The 19,864-nt window shown below is 38.4% G+C and overlaps 1 protein-coding gene across 4 annotated transcripts in view; it reads right to left on the reverse strand.

Annotated features, from left to right (window-relative positions):
* Positions 1-19,864, reverse strand: part of MCF2 (MCF.2 cell line derived transforming sequence) — a 114,584-nt gene that overhangs the window by 56,775 nt on the left and 37,945 nt on the right. For all 4 annotated transcript variants that reach the window (XM_072956422.1, XM_072956425.1, XM_072956424.1 and 1 more), the window contains exons 2-4: positions 10,908-10,976; positions 7,254-7,368; positions 6,047-6,137 (exon numbers count right to left, since the gene is read on the reverse strand). In XM_072956422.1, coding sequence (XP_072812523.1) covers positions 6,047-6,137; positions 7,254-7,368; positions 10,908-10,932 — 231 coding nt within the window. In that variant the 5' untranslated portion in view covers positions 10,933-10,976. The remainder of the gene's footprint in view (positions 1-6,046; positions 6,138-7,253; positions 7,369-10,907; positions 10,977-19,864) is intronic.

A 19,864-nucleotide genomic window follows, 5' to 3' on the forward strand; every position in this document is an offset into this window, starting at 1 on the left:
TCTAATCTGTCTGGTTATATAAACATGGAAAAGCACAATTTCTATTTTCTCCAAAATCAAACCCTAGATTTTAAAACTATAAATCGTTTTTGAGAACTTGTCAAAAAAAAGCAAAAGGATGTGGGCAAAGGTCAGCCTTGTTTTCTTTTATGGCTTTCTTTCTTTACAAAAAAAAAAAGACGCATGCAGCAGGAGAAAGAAAGCAGCATTGGTTTTAGGCATTGGTTGCAGATTTTTTTTTTGGAGTTCCAACATGTGACGGCTTAAAGGCACCTCGGTGAAATGACCACGCTGCGTCTCCTAGGGCTCAGAGCCCGGTCTCCCGTCCCTGAGCGCGGCCCCACCCCCGCCCTCGGCAGCGGCTGCCTCAAGTAGACAGGCACTGAATTAGCTTTCTCTCCCCTTCCCCTCCTAGAGAAGATTGTACTCCCTTCCCCTCATGCCTGCCTTCAAATCACCCAGTGTTATGGCGTCACAGCAGCTGGGACAGCAATGACAAAGACAAAAGGCATATCCTTGATGCATCATTTCACCACTAAAGTCTGGAAATTAGCCTTGTTTAATATTCTTTTGTACAGCATCTAAGACAGGAAGAAAGACAATTCATATACCCTCTGCACACTTTTCCGTTATTCTAGTTATTTCTTTAAAAATATTAAAAGTGGCTTATCCAACACAAAAGTTTAATTATTTTACTATACAATTTCTATTCCTATGGGTTGTTTTGTTTTGTTCCGTTTTGTTTGTTTTTTAATCTTTAAGGACCAAGAACTGCAGTCACAACAAGAGGGAACTCTTCACTGAAAGCCTAGTACACAACGTGCCAGGCTTGTTAAAGGTACATTCTCCTCTGTAGCCTTTGTAACATCGCAGTGAAGGAGGTATTCTGTCCTTTTTACAGATGAGCAAACTGAAGCCCAGTCTGGTGCAATTCCTTGCACAAGGCTCCAGCTAGGGAGCAGTGGCACCCAGGCCGATCTGAATCCCAAGGGCTAGCTCTTTCCAGGACACTTAACCCTTCCCAGGGCCTGCATTTAACAATGCATAGTCTGAATGAAAGCTCAGACTTGCTGCCGAGCATTTAGGAATAACTTGACCTTGACATCTACAAAATGAGACAACTATTAACAGTCAAAACAAATGGTTTGAAACAATTTAGCATCATGGAGCTTACTGAACTAAATTATTATAATTTAATATCACTATAGAACATAATACTGAGTTGTTGGCATCCAAACTATCACATTAGAATACACTGGGGAGAAGCTCATGACCTCAAGCTACAGAAAAGTGTTTCCAGTGCTGTGAGCTACTTCCACACTCTTCCCACGTACCCCACCCTTAAAGAGTCCGGAAAGTAAGAGTTACTCCAGGGATCGTCAAATAACTTGCCACATGACCTCAGGAGCAGGACTGTCCTGGGCAGGACTCTTTCCTTGTGGCTCGTCCTTCTTGTCTCAAATCTATTCTCAACCTTCTCTCTCACTCTTTCACAGTCATTGCAATCTCCAAGTAACCAGTTTGATCCTCTCTTTGGACTTTAAGTCCGCTGTCATCATCCTTTCAGGTGCTACCTTATCACAGCCTCCAGAATCAGCCCGACTCCAGAGAGCCTTCAAAGGTAAACCACGGTGTCATCAGCTGAGTTTCGGATTTTCTACTCTGGTCAAGCCCTATTCATGTTGGTGGAAGAAATTTGTCTTCCACTATAGTTCTGGGCTTCTGACTTAAATCTAACCAGTTTCATTTCAATTTCATATCTGTTCCTAGGGACCACTTAAAGTAATTCATCTGTGAGAAGAGTAGAGGAAAGAAACAAAGAAAGGTAACAGACATATAACGCTCTTGCTTAAGGTCCAAACAAATGTCATCTCCTTTATGAGGCCTTCCCCCGTAGCCAGAAGTTCTTTCATAATAGTTATTTATGAACATGTCCTACCTTCTGTATTAGACTGAGAACTCCCTCAGCTCAGTAGCCATTCCATACCTTTGTAAGGCACGGCGTGTGTAGCACAGTACTAGACATGTCTATTCAATGAGTACTGTGTGTTCTTTTTGCGTGTATATTTGTCTATGTGTATATATGCAAAACAAAGTTCAAAACTGGGAAAATACGTATGCACATAAAGGACTTGGGAATTTTCTGAAAGCTTAAGCCAATTACTTTTGATAACAAAAGTACTAACATCAGTTGCACCCAATATTGCAAAGCAGATACACAGGCATTACTTGTGCACCATAAATTGTCTGTTAAAAATCTGAAGCTATTATTCCCATAATACAAAATCATGTGTAAAGCTGAAGATACAATTTTGTCAAAATAAAAAGACTCACATCCTAAACTGTAATTTTTAAAATAGCATTTGGTGCTAAGAGCTTTAGGAAATAAATCATCTACTCACCCATTGATGCTCACTGTCATTCATACTGATTTATTTCCCTTATCTTACTTTTGATACCAAGTGTCATTTTTTCTATGACTGACTTTGAGTTTCTTATTTTTTGTGTGTTGTCTTGATTATTTAAATAAGCAAGTATTATATTTTAAATCATAACATCAATAATGTCTTAAGTTTTGAAAGAAAAAGAGTAGCACTGAAAACCTTGTTGATGATCAGCTAGTTAATAAATTAGCTAGTGTTATTTCACATTTCTCCAGAATACACCTATTTTGTAGGGATATTTTACCTTTAGAAATTTGCTGGAAATTTAGGATACAAGTGAACCAACAACGGGCAAATCTGAGGTAGAAAAGTGTTTGAAATGTATCTGAAAGGAGAAATATCTAAATTCCAGACTATAATGAAAAATGAGTCACTTTTTTGCCCCTTTAAAAAAAAGTTGTCAACAGGCTAGAATTCTGCATCTTTCAAGTTTGAATTTGGGGAAGAATTGAAATCAGAAAGGTTTCAAATCATTAGACTTTACAATTTTTTTCACTTGTACAGTAACACCCAGGAAGGGCTGTCTTTTTAAATGCTGATGAAGTCGGCTCCAGATCTGTCCACATCATACTCTACTTGACCATGGTGAAAGGAAGGGAGAATCCTTTTGTCAGATATTATTTTAACTAGTGATTTCAAGCTATTCTGCCAAACAATTCAAAATTGTACAGTCTAAAATAACATGACTAACGGTGCTTCCTCATAACCTTGAGCACATTTAGATTTTGAAATGACATTCTACCTCCTTAACTCCTTTATATTTCCCTATGTCCATATCACAGTCATCACATCAATGCAAATCCATGCAAAGACAAGTCTCCATTCTCGCCATCTGTCCTTAAAAGCCCCATTCAGCAGTTTGTGCTATAGCACCATGCTGCAGCATCCCTGCACTTGAACTTGGGAATAGGCTTTCCAGGACTGCAGGCAGAGCCCTTACCGCATTCCTTCTGAACCTCATCTTGCCTCTCGGGGGAGTTGCTTCTGCCATCTCGCCTATACACAATAACACTCTTCTTTTCGAATTGTCAATGCAACATTGATGAAATATGAGCTGCTTCTTAGGTGGTATTTAAAAGCGGCAGCCAAAAATCTCTATCAAACAAAGCTACTGTGGCTGCTTCCATTACCACCGTGGCAGCGTTGCAAAAAAAAAAAAAAAAAAAAAAAAAAAAAAAAAAAAAAAAACCACTATCCCTGATTAGTCAGCTGACAGATCCTTCCCTGCTGTTCATTGTAATTCAGAGTCGACACAGTCCCCCAATTACTTAGCCTGATTGAGCCTCATGGATTAGCTGGTGCTGGACTGCTCAAGACGATCAGGCACATCCTAAGTGTAGAGGAAGGAAAAAAAAAGACTCTCTTCCTAGGAGCTTGATGGGACTGGCTTTTTCCTCTGCGCAGTTCGATTTTTAAGGTGGAATGCTAAGAATCTTTGTGAAGGTAGTATTCACTGATATCTTTATTCTTGTCCTACCCTGATCTGTAACTCAAAATTCAGTTCTGTTTTTTTTTTTTAGGTTAAATTCTATCCTGGGTTTAAGCCTTATGAAAGGTTAACAGTTTGTGTAATTTTGCCCTGACGATAATCTAGAAAGAATAGAACATGCAAACTTTCTAAGATGGATAGGATTCTCTCCAAAATAAACATTTCCCCAAAATGTATAACTTAAAAAAAAAAATCTCCTATCATTATGAAATTGAACCTAACTGCATAGTTTCTTTTTGAATCTAGAAATTCAAGTCTCCAAACTAAATTGCATAATTACTTCATAGATAAGAGTTTAAAATAACATACCAAAGACAGTTCCACCTATCTGTACATGGCAAAGACCTCTGTTCCAAGCAACCTATTTGATTAATGAAAATAAAACTTTATCAAAAAATTGGTGCTGTGTGCCAATCAGTCACTCAATGAAAATTAATTTCATCAAGCAGGTAGTTTGGGCTAAAAGAAAAAAAAAGCTGGTCTGGGTGATTAAAAAAAGTTTTATTGTAACAAGTGCTATATTTAATATAAAAGAATTGATTATTGTCATAAACTAAAGTCTGTTCAACAAGCCCGAGGACCAATCCTAAAGGCCAAAGCAGGGCTTTTACGTTATTCAGCTCCATTGACAGGGCTCAAAAGTACATGGAGGGCAGCTGTACTCTCTCCAAAGGAATTTTACCTTTTTGTAAAAAAAAAAAAAATTCATCTGTCTCATCAAAAGTCATTCAGAAAATGGGAGAAATCAGCAGGTGGAAAGGTCATCAACTGGAATTCATGGAAATGCTATTCTTGCTCAGGCTCTTTTCATTACTTAGCTGTTTGACTTTGGATTCATCACATAACCTTTCCAAAGTGCGTGTATCAATGTACTTCCCTCATCAGGACAATTATACTGATACCTGCCGGCAGGGCTTCATCAGGAAACAAAGACAATCAGCATTACTCAATAAATGTACCACTTTTGAAAAAGCAAAAATACATTATGTAAAGTCCAGGTTTTACTATTTTATTTTGGTAACGTGTGTGAATCTGGTATTAACTCTTCTCTCCATTGCTTATGATTAAGTACCTCTGTTATAAGAAATACACAAAAAACCCCACTGCTGGCATGCCCGAGACGAGGAATCATTCGTATTGAGTACAAGATGAATAACCATCTCATTCATTTTACCACGCGAGTGCCAGTGTTTTTCTCATACTCATCAGCAAAAAGAACACTGGCTCAGAAGTCCACCAACTTAGATTTGTGTCTTGCCTTCACAACTAAATTGACTGCCTCTGATGGGTGTGGTCTCCTCAGTCAGTCAGGAGACAAGGAAGAACTGCATATGGTTGATGATACTGGGCTCTCAAAGAAAACCATATATTGATTCTCAGCTACTCTGGTCGGATAGCAGAAGTTGACCACAATGGTACTTCCGCTGACAGGCCCACTCTTACCAGCTCAGGAGAAGTCTACGGGTTCCTCACCTCCCTCTTCTTCTATGAAAGAGAAGTGTCAGACAATATCCAGATGAGCCTAATGATGTAAAAGATTATCTTGGCTGTGGACAGGATTGCATCTCTTATACTGTCTCCTTTAGGGAAGCTCTTTTCTCTGTCTGGGTCTTGGGGAGCTAGGGACTAGATTCCAAGAGGTAAGATATGTCATTTTGCAGGTGACTGGCTTCCCACTCTATCCCAGGGGAAAAAAGTCTAGGAAGATACACACCAAAATGTTAAAAAGTGCTTATTTCTGGATGGTTGGATTACTGGCTGTTGTGTTGAGCCTTCTTTACACTTTTCCATATACAATGGGTATACAACACAGCTATTTCCATTTTTCAAAAAGTTCCCATAAAAACTTGCCTTGCTTTGAAAGGCATAGGGAATCACGAGTCTCTTCTCACTCAACTTGAACCATTAACTACTCGCTCTTTCCTATTAGGTTCTATTTTGGGTGGAGTTGTTTAGCTCAAACTCCTCTACCGACTCTTCTCTCTACTTTCCCACCTCCCCACCCCACCTATTTTTATTGTCTCTAACAGTATCAAAATAATCTGTAGCCCCATCATCAGAAAGTATAATGCAAAAAAATTAAGAAGTTACTGTAGAATGAATTGGTACTTACGGAAATTTTTTGGAGAGAGATTTTGAGAGAAGACCAGGTGTCCAACCTTCGATCAAGAATAATGGTAAACCGGGAGTCAGATCCATTTTGCCTACAAAATAAGAGGAGATAATATGTTTTTCTTAACAATAATCTAAATTTCCTAGATATGTCCTTACTTCTGATTATTTCATTTACACGTGATGTCTTGACTGAGGATAGATTTGGATTTGGAAAGCTATCACAAAGTGCTACATTGGAAAACCAATTAAATTCCATATTCTGCTACTCACTGTTAAAAATTTCTTTTCAGTTACTGATGTCAATCTTTTAAATAGACAAGTAATGTGTAATGTAGGCAGACTACTAAAATAAATCTGGAATACTGTGATTTGGGGCATGGGAAAACCTTACAGACAGCTGGCCTTTGTGACATCAGATTTAACTTTTCATGGCAAACCATCATGAGCCAATGATCCATTCACTCACCCATTCAAATCCTGTTATATACATGTTCATATCTCTTGTCTGTTCCTTGAAGGAAGGCAGTTTAATGGATAACAGAAGTTTTATTTGCCCTAAAAAGACCACTTTCAAGCTTTAAGGGGTACACTGTAAATTTAGTTTTCTGGGATTTGATTTTTGTTCGTGAGACTCTTCACAATATTACCATCCTAGATTTGTGCCATTTTGGTCTTCATGCTTAATAACTGGAAACTATTTCCTTTAAAAAAAATTGTTTTCAACTTAAATAAAATCTTTAAGGAAGCTTTTGAAACTTTCCCCTTAAAGTATTCTCATCTCAAATGATGGCTAACATCAAGAAGGTACTCCTATCTATTCCAGTATCACTTCTGAGTCTATTTAATGTTCATCCTTGGAAGAAATAAAGAATAGCTGTCCTCACACTTGGATAGTGAGATTTCCTTTTAGGCAAATTGAAGGCTTTATGTGTGATCATTTTCAATACTATGATCTTCTTCAATGGAGACAAATACTTCTAGGCCCTCAATTTTGTTTTCATAGACCCTCAGTATAATTTTTATGGCAATTTAGGTAGCTGTCAGCTTCCCCTTCTAAGTTTTCTTTCTTATCTACTTTGAAGGTGAGTCTTATGATCGTTTACAATACTAATAATAGCCACACTAAAATCCATTTTCATGTTACTACATTCAAATGGGTATCCAATATAAAACAAATTGAAGAAAAATGCAATGAAATGCTATACCTTGCAATAGACGTCAAGTAAGTCAGCACTTTTGCAATCACTTCTTCTGGTATGCATCTGAAATTACAATTTTCTGGAAATGTAATGATCCAAGCATTGTCCTTTCCACGGCCACCTAAAATAGTATAAAAAACCAAATTAACATTTACATAACAGCAATACAAGGAAGAGGATTTTAGATTTGAGAGGGGTGATAAGAAGACGGTTTGGGGCCAATGCAACTTTTACAAGAATGATTGATGATTTCCACAGAAACCAAAGTTGCACCAGGCTCCTGCTTAAGTTTAAAATGTGGCAGAGTGGTTTTGAAATGAAAGAAAGAAAGAAAGAAGAGGAAGAGAGAGGAGAGAAGACAAAATGAGTGAATATAGTCAGAAAAAAGTTTCACAGAATGTGTGTAATAAATGTAGTTGAAAATATAGCTGACTCCTCATATTGGACAACCATGACTATTGGGAAATAACTGTTTCTATACCAATGCTATGAGCCTACATTCAAAATGAGTAATTGACCACTTAGAGTCATGGTGAACATGAAAGAATGCGGGATACAAACTACAGGAAATAAGTGATGTTCTAACAGATTGGTGGAAGAAACAGCATACACAATGACAGCAACCATGGTATCAGAATCTAACTAATGCAAAGAAAGAAAGACTACGAATTCTCTGAGGGTTAAAATTCAGCGTGCACCCCACTCCATAGCCCTCTACACAGCCTGGAGGATGAGGAAAATTGAGAATGAAAGCCACCTAATTGCAAGGATGTGCCTTACATGTGTCTAAGGTCCCACTCTGTAGCCAGCCTAACACCTAGGCACAGAGTAGATGCTTAATAAATATTTAGTGCTAAGTGGAAGTTGAATGATTATTTTACAAGGAAAGTTATAGGGTGGTCTTTGAATTTTGCTTGCTAAAAGTTTTTTTTTTTCCAGAGGCGTAGCTGTAATTCTTATTTGGCTGAATTTATGTGAATAAAGATACAGGATATAAAAACTCAATATGCAATAAAAACATGTCAAAGGCAAAGAAGATATAATAGAATGATAAAACTAATTCCAAAAGAAAGCAGAAATGAAGGTGGGAAAAGAGCTAATGGACAAATCAAAAACAAATATTAAGATGGTAGATTTAAACCCAGCCATGTGAAAAAAATCATATTAAATGTAAATGATTTTGAGACCCCAATTAAAAGTTGGAGATTATAATTGGATAAAAAAAATCAAAACCCAACTATATACACTGCCTACAAGAAACACAATTTAAATACAAAGACACAATGCATTAAAAGCAAAAAGATGGCAAAAGATATATCATGCTAATTAGTCAAAAGGAAGCTATCTAATTTTAGCAAAGTAGATTTCAGAGTCAAGTACATTACTAGATATTAAGATCATTTGACAATCAAATAGCACTAAATTTAACAAGAGGATATAATAATCCTAAGTGCTTATGTATCTTATAAAAGCGCTTGGAAATGCATGAAAGAAAAACTGACAAAGCTGCAAGGATTAACAGACAAATACACAATTTTAGAAATTTCACCACCCCTTTCAATAGTTGGTAGAACAAGTAGACAGGAAATTCCCAAGGAAACAGTGCAACTGAACAGCAGTCTCGCCAACATGACTTAATTGACGCTTGTAGACCACTCCACCCAACAAAAGTAGAACACACATTCTCCTCTCGTGCACTTGGGAAAAGATCAGATTTATTCCTTGCCTTAATCTTTATCAATAGAAACTTAAGGGAGGGTCCCCATTCCCAAAGTAGTTTTTGAATCAAACTAGTCCAAAGTATTAAAGCAAATAATGATAAACCTTCATAATATTCTAGACTTCAAGAGCAAGATGAAGAAAGAGAATTATGGAAAATGATGGCCTCCACCCAAGTTTTAAAGAAACTCAAAAGAAAAGACACTGTACGACTCTGAACCAAGAGATTCAGCCAACTGTTAGACAGAGGGCCTCTACAGGTAGGGTGTGGTGTAGAACTAGTAATATAAATAACATGTAACACATAATGCAACCTATGTATTATATCTAACATGACTTAGACTTGCCAAGCGGCACTTCAGCAAACTCCGCCTATCTAATGAAAGAATGCAACATTCTTATAAGGGCAACCTGTCATCCACTAAACTAGAAGCTGCTATTATTACTGAGTACCTACAAGTGCTATACCAGGTGGTAAACTTGTGTGAGAAAAGAACAAAGGAGATATTTATATCCTAAATTGGGAGGTTTGAATTATTTTTCCCATTGGGAACTCTTTCATCAAAAGAAACCATAGATAGAAGCATTCTGAAAGCAACTACAAAAAGGAGATACGGAAGGAAATTGTGGAGAGGGGTCTGGCGGGTGGGAGCAGGCCCCGGGGGCGGTTCTCTTTGGGACACAGTTTGAAAAACACTGATGAGCTTCAGTAAAATCGCTGAATCTCGGCAGTGAAAGCATATCACACATTTATACCACTTACAAAATAAAACATAAAACCACATCAATTAAGTCACCGCTAATTCACAATTACTGCTAATTATAATCATTAAAGCAGAGGTCGGACTGAAGTGTCCAATTAGGATCATCTATAAAGTAAATGCTTGTTTAGTAAACCGAGCATGTAGCTATCATTTTAGGAGAAATAATTAAACTAATTAAAAGGAATAAGATGGTCTCTTGTACTCGCAACACCTAGGAAGTATTTTCATGCAAACAGTGCATATACTCGTAAACTTTTCTTATCTATTTAATAGAATAAATATAATGTTTAATGGCATAGGTCAAGTTACTCTAACACCTGAAAGTAATTTGCTTGTCTTTAAGCAAAACTTTCCCTATACATCTGACCGAGTTAAAAAGAGGGGGGTGGTTTACCATACCTATAGCTCTAAAAATATGTAATGCTATTAAGCAATATTATTCACAATTGCCAAAAGGTGGAAGCAACCCAAGTGTCCATCAATGGATGAGTGGACAAACAAATGTAGTCTGTCACACGAGGTATCTAGGAAAGTCAAATGCCTAGAGACAGGAAGTAGAATGGTAGCCGCCGGGGCTTGAGGGAAGATGGAATGAGGGGATATTTTTTAATGGTACAGCATTTCGGTTTTACAAGCCAAAAAGAGTTCTGGAGATGGATGGCGGTGACGGTTGCACAACGATGTGAATGCATTTAATGCCACTGAACTGTACACTTAAAAATAGTTAAGATGGTAAATTTTATGTGATGTGTATTTTCTCAGAATTTCTAGGAGTTATATACAAATGCATATGCACATACAAATATATATACATATTTTAGAGAAGTAAACTTTTTCAATCATGTGTAAATAAAATCCTTAAAAATCATCTTAGTACATTCTTCTTCATCAAGGTGACTTGACAGCATCTGTAATAAACCCATCATGGGTGGCCAAAGCCTTGCCTGAACGTCCAATGCGCAAGGCTGGTGTGAGTGGTCTTAATCACATATCTAAACATATTTAAAACCTCTAGTTATTCTCTCAATGTCCATTTGTTTAGCAACTACATGCACAATGTAGAAATGCTTATTAAAATATACAAATTATATAGCCACTTATAAAAGAAGGACCCAACTAACTTTGCTAACAGATTCATACGCTCATTTGATCGAAATATATGAAAGACTCTGCTTACCAGACAGGAAGGCGATGTCTTGCATTAAGAAATGGCTGATGTCCTTTACGCGGAAAAGCACCTCGGTTTCTAAGACAAGAGGGAGAGAAATGATGTGCATGTTAGAGGACAGCTGGAAGTGCACACCGGCGTTTCTCATCACGCTGCAAAGAACTCTGCGGGTCCCGCAGCTCTGTGTCCCCAGACGCACTGCTGGCCTCCTCTTTATTCCTCTCAGCCACTTAACAGAGAAATCATACTGGCAAATATCACTGGGTAAGTAGGACCAGTGTCCCAGTTCTCAAAATCTATGCCCAGGACATAAATGACTCTCACTTACCAGAAAGCCAGGGGCAAAGGTCCAACCTCCAGGGACATCTGGATTTATCTAAAGGGTAGACAGGCACACAGAGCCACTGTAGCATATTGCCTTCTACTTCTGATAACGCCTTTCATCCTGCAAAGCTTTATTAGCCATTACAAAGCACTTTTCTGATCTTTTATCGTATTGGCTCCTTAAAATAACCTAGAGAGAGGTATTATTATCCCATCTTATAGGTGAGGAGAAGAGCCCAAGAGCGAGTTAGGCCTATGGCTTTTGAGTCAAAGAGACCTGGATTCAGATCCCAGCTTGTTGCATTTACTGGCTGAACAAATACGTGCAAGTTCCTTAGCCTCTCAGAGCCTCAAGTTTCCTCACCTGTAAACTGGGCGTAATAATATCTACCCCACAGGGTGCTGTGCCAACCAAATGCAAAATAACTGGCCTAAGAGTCAGTGTTCAATACACGGCAGCATGTTAACTCCTCTTCGATCATTAGAGATGGAACACATCCGTGCAACGTTCAATATGTTTTAGTTGTCCCAGATCTTAAGCACCAATGTGTCATGTTCAATGCTAATGAACTCTACAGGGGCCCAAAATCAAAGTCCACAACCTGCCTCTGGTCCATGAGCAAGGATAACTTTTTAAAAGAAAATGAGTTATGAAACTCAGCTATTTTGGATTGTTGCTTTTAATGCCTGTGGTTCCACAGCTCTCAGAGAAGCCACATTTTCCACACACTCTCGGATCCAAAGGGCCTTCAAAAACCTGGTCTCTGGTGGTGTCAGGCGGGTGACCCGCTGCCCTTCTCAGTGCTTTTCCAATCATTCCATGTACATGTGGCTGACCGGGGCCAATCCTGCTCAAGAGCACTGCACAAACAAGTTGTCAACTACCCACCCTAGACAGTGGAATAGGGGCTCTGTCTGTCACAGCGCCACCCACACCTCACACACACACCTCCGAGTTGAAACATATAGAAATTGACAAATTGATGTTCATAAGATAACATGCTGTTAAAAATCCATAATTTGTCAGGACATAAAACTCAATTCCTAAACATGTCTCATTATTCTAAAAAATTAGGCTCCTGGGATGTCCCAGTCTTCACATCCAGACTGCCGAACACAGTCAGTTTCACAATGCTACATGTTCCCTCAGATAAAACAATATGTTTGTGCCCGTCACAAATGTGTGCCACGCACACTGACATTTTCAGGCATGGATGCCTGAAGGAAGGATGAGATGGCGATAATGCAAAGAGTACTAGAACTTTCTCTGCTCAGAGGCCTGCACAAGTGGCAACGCCCCTAACGTGTTTTGCCGTTTAGATGAGAGAGCATTAGGCATGAAAACAGTCCTACATAATAAGACTCAAATTTCTCCCCTGCTTTGATCAGTAGGAAATCTAGCAAGATAAATTGATGAGTTTTATGGCAGAGGGCAGATATGGAAGTACTAATATCTGTGACCTGATTCCTCACACACCATCCAGGCGGTTGCATAGCTACGGAAACTAGGTCCACTTACTCTACAACTTTGCTAATCCATTCATGTGATAAGAGAGGTGTCAGGGCATAAAACAAAAGGCCGAAGGCTGGGAGTGGGAGGACCTGGGCTGAGTGCTGGCCTGGCCACTGAGCAGCTCCGTGACCTGGAGCAAGTCACTCCCCACCCCTTACCTCATTACTCCCCACCCCATTTTAGAAGTGAAGGCAACACAACAAATGCTTTCTGAGTCCCTTACATTCTCTGCGATCCAACAGCAAGTAAAATCCACAGATATAAGGAAAACATACTGATGTTTCCAGCGTAAAATGTCTCCTGCAATTGTGGCAACAAAATCACATTTCCCTACTAATGAGAAAGGATGAAATAATGGTTCAGAGAAGCAGACTCACAGGGATAGGCAACAAACCAGCGGTTACAGGGTGGGGGTGGGGGGGTAAGATCGGAGGAGGAAATCAAGAGGTACAGACTACTAGGTATAACATAAATAAGCCACCAGAATATGTTGTACAGCACAGGGAAATATAGCCAATATTTTATAATAAGTATAAATGGACTATAGTCTTTAAAACGTGTGAATTACTATGTTGTACACCTGAAACTTATATAATACTGTACATCAACTGCACCTCAATTAAAAAACAGAAAGAAGGGTTAAAAGACAAGATGTTATTACTTTAAGAAATGATCAAGCTCGGTTGGAACAGACCGAAGGGAGAGGAGATTACAGGAAAGGGAAGCAGAAGACACGGGGTTATCACTGAGTGGACACAAAAGACAAGGTGGGCTTGTTGCTGAGAACAAAGAAATAGAGAGGGTACAGACTTGGGAGAAAGCCGACGCGGAGTTACACTCAGCTTTGTATCTAACGCTCTCAAATCTCCACACAGATCACCTCGCAAAATGCAAAAGTGAGAACAAATATGACTTATAACGTTCTTCTTGCTGACTCTTTAAACTCTTTCACTCCAGAGCATGAGAAATAACAAGCCCAGGTCACCAAAGCTGAGTCAAGTCCACATTAAAGCGTGTTCCTAGTTGACCGGACTCACATTTGATAGGCACCTTGCCCAACTCTCCCATGTGGGAAGTTCAACCACTCAACAATGAAAGGTATGCATTCTCCTTACTTTGGACTAGTTGTGGAACCCCAATAGGGCTAGTTGGGAAGCCAAAAAAAAGGGCACTAACTCAACAAGTAATCTGACAAACACCCTCAAAAACAGCCTGCTGGAGCAGCTTTTCATTTAAAAGCTCTGCTGAAGAACCATGTGCTTGTCCACTCAAACATGGTCAGGCAAGAACTGAAAAGAAAAGGCAAGGAAAATGCTTGTCAACTCATTCATTCCATACATTTGATCAGGAAGCAAGAGAGACAAGCTTCTATTGCCATGGCCATAAATTGCAAACTCATCACTAATATTTCTTTTATAATATAAAAGGTAGTTGTGCATATAAACAAACAAACCTAATTACCTCCTCCCCCCAAAAAATATTAAAAAAAAAAAGGTAGTTGTACAAATGAGGATACAAGCTCAGAATTCAAATATAAAAGTCCTAAAAGGTATGGAACTAAATAATATACATAGGATGGTTCACAGAGGAAGGTACACTCATCTAATTAATTGATCCATTTTGGTTGTGTCACTTGCAGAGATAAAAAACAATTGTCACCTTGATACAGGGTGCCCTTTATCGTTTTTAAAGATTGGTTTTACATCCATTCACTTTTTAGAAACAAACATATTATCAAGCACCTACTATATGCCAAATAGTTTCTAAATTGTGGATAGATGTTCTAGGTAAAAGTAAAGGCTCACAATCAAATAAGTTTGTGAAATATCAGGGGTTAAGCATACTGCAGGGTTCCCCCGGCAAACACACACACACACACACTGCAACTCCTTCCAAATGGGCTATGTATGCAGGATCTCCCAAACCTATTTGACCAGGTACATTTTTGGGTTGGTTGGTTGGTTGTTTCTGCCCTTCAGAGAGAGAGAAGACAAACAGGAAGCAACAGAGAGAGCTACACAGACTCCGTGGAAAGAAGCACTTGTTGAAACGTCAGAAATGACTGCCATGGTCTGCAGAAAAGCCCTTCCCCATCACTAACAGCGCTTGAATGCAGGCCAAGCAGCTCTGGAGTGAGGGAGGCTGGAGAGGACAATGGAGCGTGTAGTGGGATTGGAATAAATGATCGTTCGTGTCCTGCTCTGTGAGAGTCTATGCCGCCATGATTTGAGCATGTATTACCATTCCAAGGAATTTAAATTCTACTGACTTTATTACTGACTCCCATAGGGAAAACAATAGTTAATAAAGTTAGGTAAATTGGCATCTATGAGCATTGTTATTTTATAGAAAGCATTTTACTTCAGATTCTGGTGTTTAACAGCAATAATTCCACCCCTGGGCCTTATTTCACAGAGACAGCCTCTCATGAACATCTCTCCCTTCTCTGGGGTTTCTGTCCAGATCCCACAGAAGAACACGAGTTCTGAACCGTGCTGTGCACATTCGGCCCTTGCACTACAGAGCCAGGGCAAATGGACCACTTCCTAAAACTAAGAGGCAAAAATGGAGCACAAATTAAAATGGAAAAGGAAATAAAGGAAATGTCAACCAGAAAGACACAGTCTCTGTGAAGGCAATCAACCTGCCACCACCTCTGATACGAAAACAATGGGGGGACATTGTAGTAAATGATTAAAAGTAGATATTTGCTGAGCACCTAGTACTTGCCAGGTACCACATAAAGTACGGAGTATGCATTTTCTCTCATCTTAACAACAGTCCTCCAAGGTGGATGTTAAAACCTTCATCTTACAGATGAGGAAACAGGCTCAGAGAGGCTACCAGACACGACTTTATTCATTTAAAAAATTCACACTGAATAACTGCTAGGCACGGGCATCGTTCAGACCCAAGGTAGAATCTAGTAGAAGATTTAGGAGAAGCTTTAACGGTTTCATCCCTTTGGTTCCCTAATCTTCAGACAGGCAATCTGAAATCTGCACGCCAGTCAGTTAATCTTCAAGCTGAAAATACACAATGGAGAAAAGACAGTTTCTTCAATACGTGCTGTTGGGAAAGCTGGACAGTTGAATGTAAATCAGTGAAGTCAGAACACTCCCTCACGTATACACAAAAATAAACTTAAAATGGCTTAAAGACTTAAACATGAGACAGGACACCATAAATCTTAGAAGAAAACATAGGCAAAACATTCTCTGATATAAATCATAGCAGTGTTTTCCTAGGTCAGGCAAGGCAATAGAAATAAAAGCAAAAATAAACAAATGGAACTAATCAAACTTAAAATCTTTTGCACAGCAAAGGAAACCATAAACAAAACAAAAAGACAACCTACAGACTGGGAGAAAATATTTACAAATGGTGAGACTGACAAGGGCTTAATTTCCAGAATGTACAAACAGCTCATATACCTCAATAACAAAAAAACCCAAACAACCCAATCAAAAAATGGGCAGAAGACCTTCATAGACATTTATCCGAAGAAGACATACAGATGGCCAATAGGCACATGAAAAGATGCTCAGTAACACTAATTATCAGAGAAATGCAAATCAAAACTACAATGAGGTATCACCTCACACCGGGCAGAATGACCATCATTAAAAAGTCCACAAACAATAAATGCTGTAGAGGGTGTGAGTAAAAGGGAACCCTCCTACACTGTTGGTGGGAATGTAGTTTGCTGCAGTCACTATGGAGAACAGTATGGAGGTTCCTCAAAAAACTAAAAATAGAGTTACCCTTTGATCCAGCAACCCCACTCATGTGCATATATCCAGAGAAAACCCTAATTTGAAAAGATACATGCATCCCAATGTTCATAGCAGCACTATTTACATTAGCCAAGACATGGAAACAGCCTAAATGTCCATTGACAGATGACTGGATAAAGAAGATGTGTTATACATACATGACGGAATACTACTAGGCCATAAAAAAGAATGAAATAATGCCACGTTCAGCAACATGGATGGATCTAGAGATTATCATAATAAGTAAGTCAGACAGAGAAAGACAAATATCATATAATATCACTTATACATGGCATCTAAAAAATGGGACAAATGAACTTATTTACAAAACAGAAATAGACTCACAGACATAGAAAACAAACTTATGGTTACCAGAGGGAAAAGGAGGGGGAGGGATAAATTAGGAGTTTGGGATTAGCATATACACACTACTACATATAAAACAGATAAACATCAAGGATCTACTGTATAGCACAGGGAACTATATTCAGTAGCTTGTTAATAACCTAAAATGAAAAAGAACATGTATATGTATGACTGAATCACTATGCTAGACACCAGAAACTAACACATTATAAATCAACTAAACTTCAATAGTAAATAAAATAAAATAAATAAAATCTGCATGCAGAAGAATACACTCAATTAGCTCTAATACAAATTACTAGCTAGCTTTAGTTCCTTAACCTTCCATTTTCTTCCTGGAGGAATTTCATCCCAAATCATATCAAGAATGTTTATAAACAATCTTTTGCCAGAAACTCCATTATTTTTACAGCCTGAAATTCTTAACAATAGTGCTTACTTACTTTTAGCAATCATCTCTTTGAAAGTTTACTATTGCTGATGACTCAAATAAAATTAGGTTTTGTTTTGAGCCCTAAATCCTGTTGCGAGGCAGATGGGATTCTATGAGCGTAATTTTTCCCTTTCAATATGAACGTCAGATACATTGTACTGTCTGTAAACAGTAATGACTTAGCACATGCAACAAACTGAAGTGCTATCTTGACAAGTGTTATGCTTTAAATAGTGAAACAAATAAAAGGGTAATTCTGAAACCATCACAAGATGAATTTCCATTAGACTACAGTACAACAAACTATGCAGTACTCTGTTCTGCAATAAAAGTACAGTATAAAAGACTTGCATAATTCTGTACTAACACAAGAAAACCGAGATTCTTGTTAAACCCTTCTGCTAACAACCTCCTTCTAATCTATTGTAATTCAAGACACCCAGCATCTACTGGGTTTCTATTTGCCCCTCTCTGCTAGGTTCTGTGGCCCACTGGAATATGAAAGACCTTCTCACCTTAAGCTTAAAAATTAACAGAAGACATGGCATGTAAATAACCGGCCATAATCTACAGTACAGCATGTGCTGTCATAGAAATGCACAATATAGGGTGCAGGGAGGGGAGAGGTTGTTGCTTCTAAATTGAGAGATTAAGAAAATGGAAGATTTCATAGATGATGTGACACCTGAGCTGGGCCTTGAAAACTAACTAGGATTCAAATACTTCGACAGGGGAATAAAGAAGGACATTCCAGGTAGAAGGAGCAAGGCTCCGACAGAGGAGTGGGTGAAGGCATCAGGGACTGTACATGGCCTGAAGTGGTTTGAGTTTAGAGCGTGGGATAGTCTAGCTAAAGCTAGAAAGCAAGACTGGAAGCAAAAAGTGCAGAACCTTGCACACCTTCTGAGGAGGAGAGCAGGCTTCTGGAACGCCTCTGAGCCAGGATCACTGCCTTACTACAACGGTATTTTCCAAGCAGGGAACTGCTACAGCACAATGGCAGGGATGGAGAAACTGGTGGAGTCTAGAGTCAACCGGCTACCAATTTCTGGTATAACCTCGGGCAGTTCACTGAAGATGCCCTATGACTCAGGTTGCTTATAAAAGCACCTGTACAACAAAATGTGTGGGAAGGAGAAAGGAAAGGGAAGTGAAAGTCCCTCTTCCATGTGCTATAAACTCCAAATAAAACTTGGCTTGAGTACTAAGATGCCCGTTGTTTTTTCAAATGTTAACATTTCTGAAATCTGGTATCTTAGATTCACCATCACATTGGATTCTGTCTTTCATTTTTCCATCGAAAATCCTATATGAAGTATCTCAGAACAAATCAATTACAATCATAAGAAGGAAAAATAGGAAATCAAAAAAATTAATTCCCAACTTCTTTGCAGTTGATATATATATATACACATATCATTAGATTTCACAACTGTCATTTTAGATGTTATATGGTACAAGATAACGTAGCATGAAGAGAGTAGAATACAAAGCTGTACATTCACATAGAAAACAGTCTCACCGTTACCAAAGGGGAAAAGTGGGGGAGGGATAAACTGGGAATTTGGGATTAACAGATACACAGTACTATATATAAAATAGATACATAACAAAGGCAACAGGGAACCATATTCAATATCTTGTATAATGGAAAAGAATCTAAAAATTATATATATATATATATATATATATATATAGCTGAACCACTTTGCTGCATACCTAAAACACTGTAAATCAACTATACTTCAATTTAAACATTTTTATATTAAAAAACTGTCTATTCAGTATGATGTCAACTATGTAATACATCTCTTTAACCAAAAAAAAAACTGTTAAAAAATATACAGGGTTTTTCTCCTGGGCCACAAAATTCATTTTTTGGTATATTCATTTTTTAAGGTGATTTTTAAGAGCAGTTTTAGGTTTATAGCAAAACTGAGGGGGAAGTACAGAGATTTCCCATATGCCCCTTGCAGAGCCTCCATTATCAACATCACTCACCAGAGTGCTACATTTGTTACAACTGATGACACGTCGTCATCATCCAAAGGTCACAGCTGACATTACTCATGGTGTGGTGCATTCTATGGGTTTGGACAAATGTGTAATGGCACGTATCCATCATTATAGTGCCATGCAGAGGAGTTTCATTGCCCTCAAGATCCCTCCGTGCTCCGCCAATTCATCTCTCCCAGACACAACGCACGGTAACCACTGATTTTTTATTGTCTACATAGTTTTGCCTTTTCCAGAATGTCATATTGTTGGAATCATACAATATGTAGTCTTTTCAAATTGGCTTCCTTCATTTAGTAATATGCATTTAAGGTTCCTCCATGACGTGGTAGTTCAGTTCTTTTTAGTGCTGAACAACATTCCCTTCTCTGGATGAACCACTGTTTAACCATTCTTTCTTTCTTTTTTGATATTGTGTTTTCATTTTCATTTAATTCAAAATATCTTTAAAATTTCTTTTGAGATTTTTTCTTTGACCCATCTGTAATTTAGAAGTATGCTGTTTAATTTCCATGTATTTTAGGATTTTCCAGTTATC

This window comes from Vicugna pacos, chromosome X (assembly GCF_048564905.1).
Source record: "Vicugna pacos chromosome X, VicPac4, whole genome shotgun sequence".
NCBI lineage: Eukaryota > Metazoa > Chordata > Mammalia > Artiodactyla > Camelidae > Vicugna > Vicugna pacos.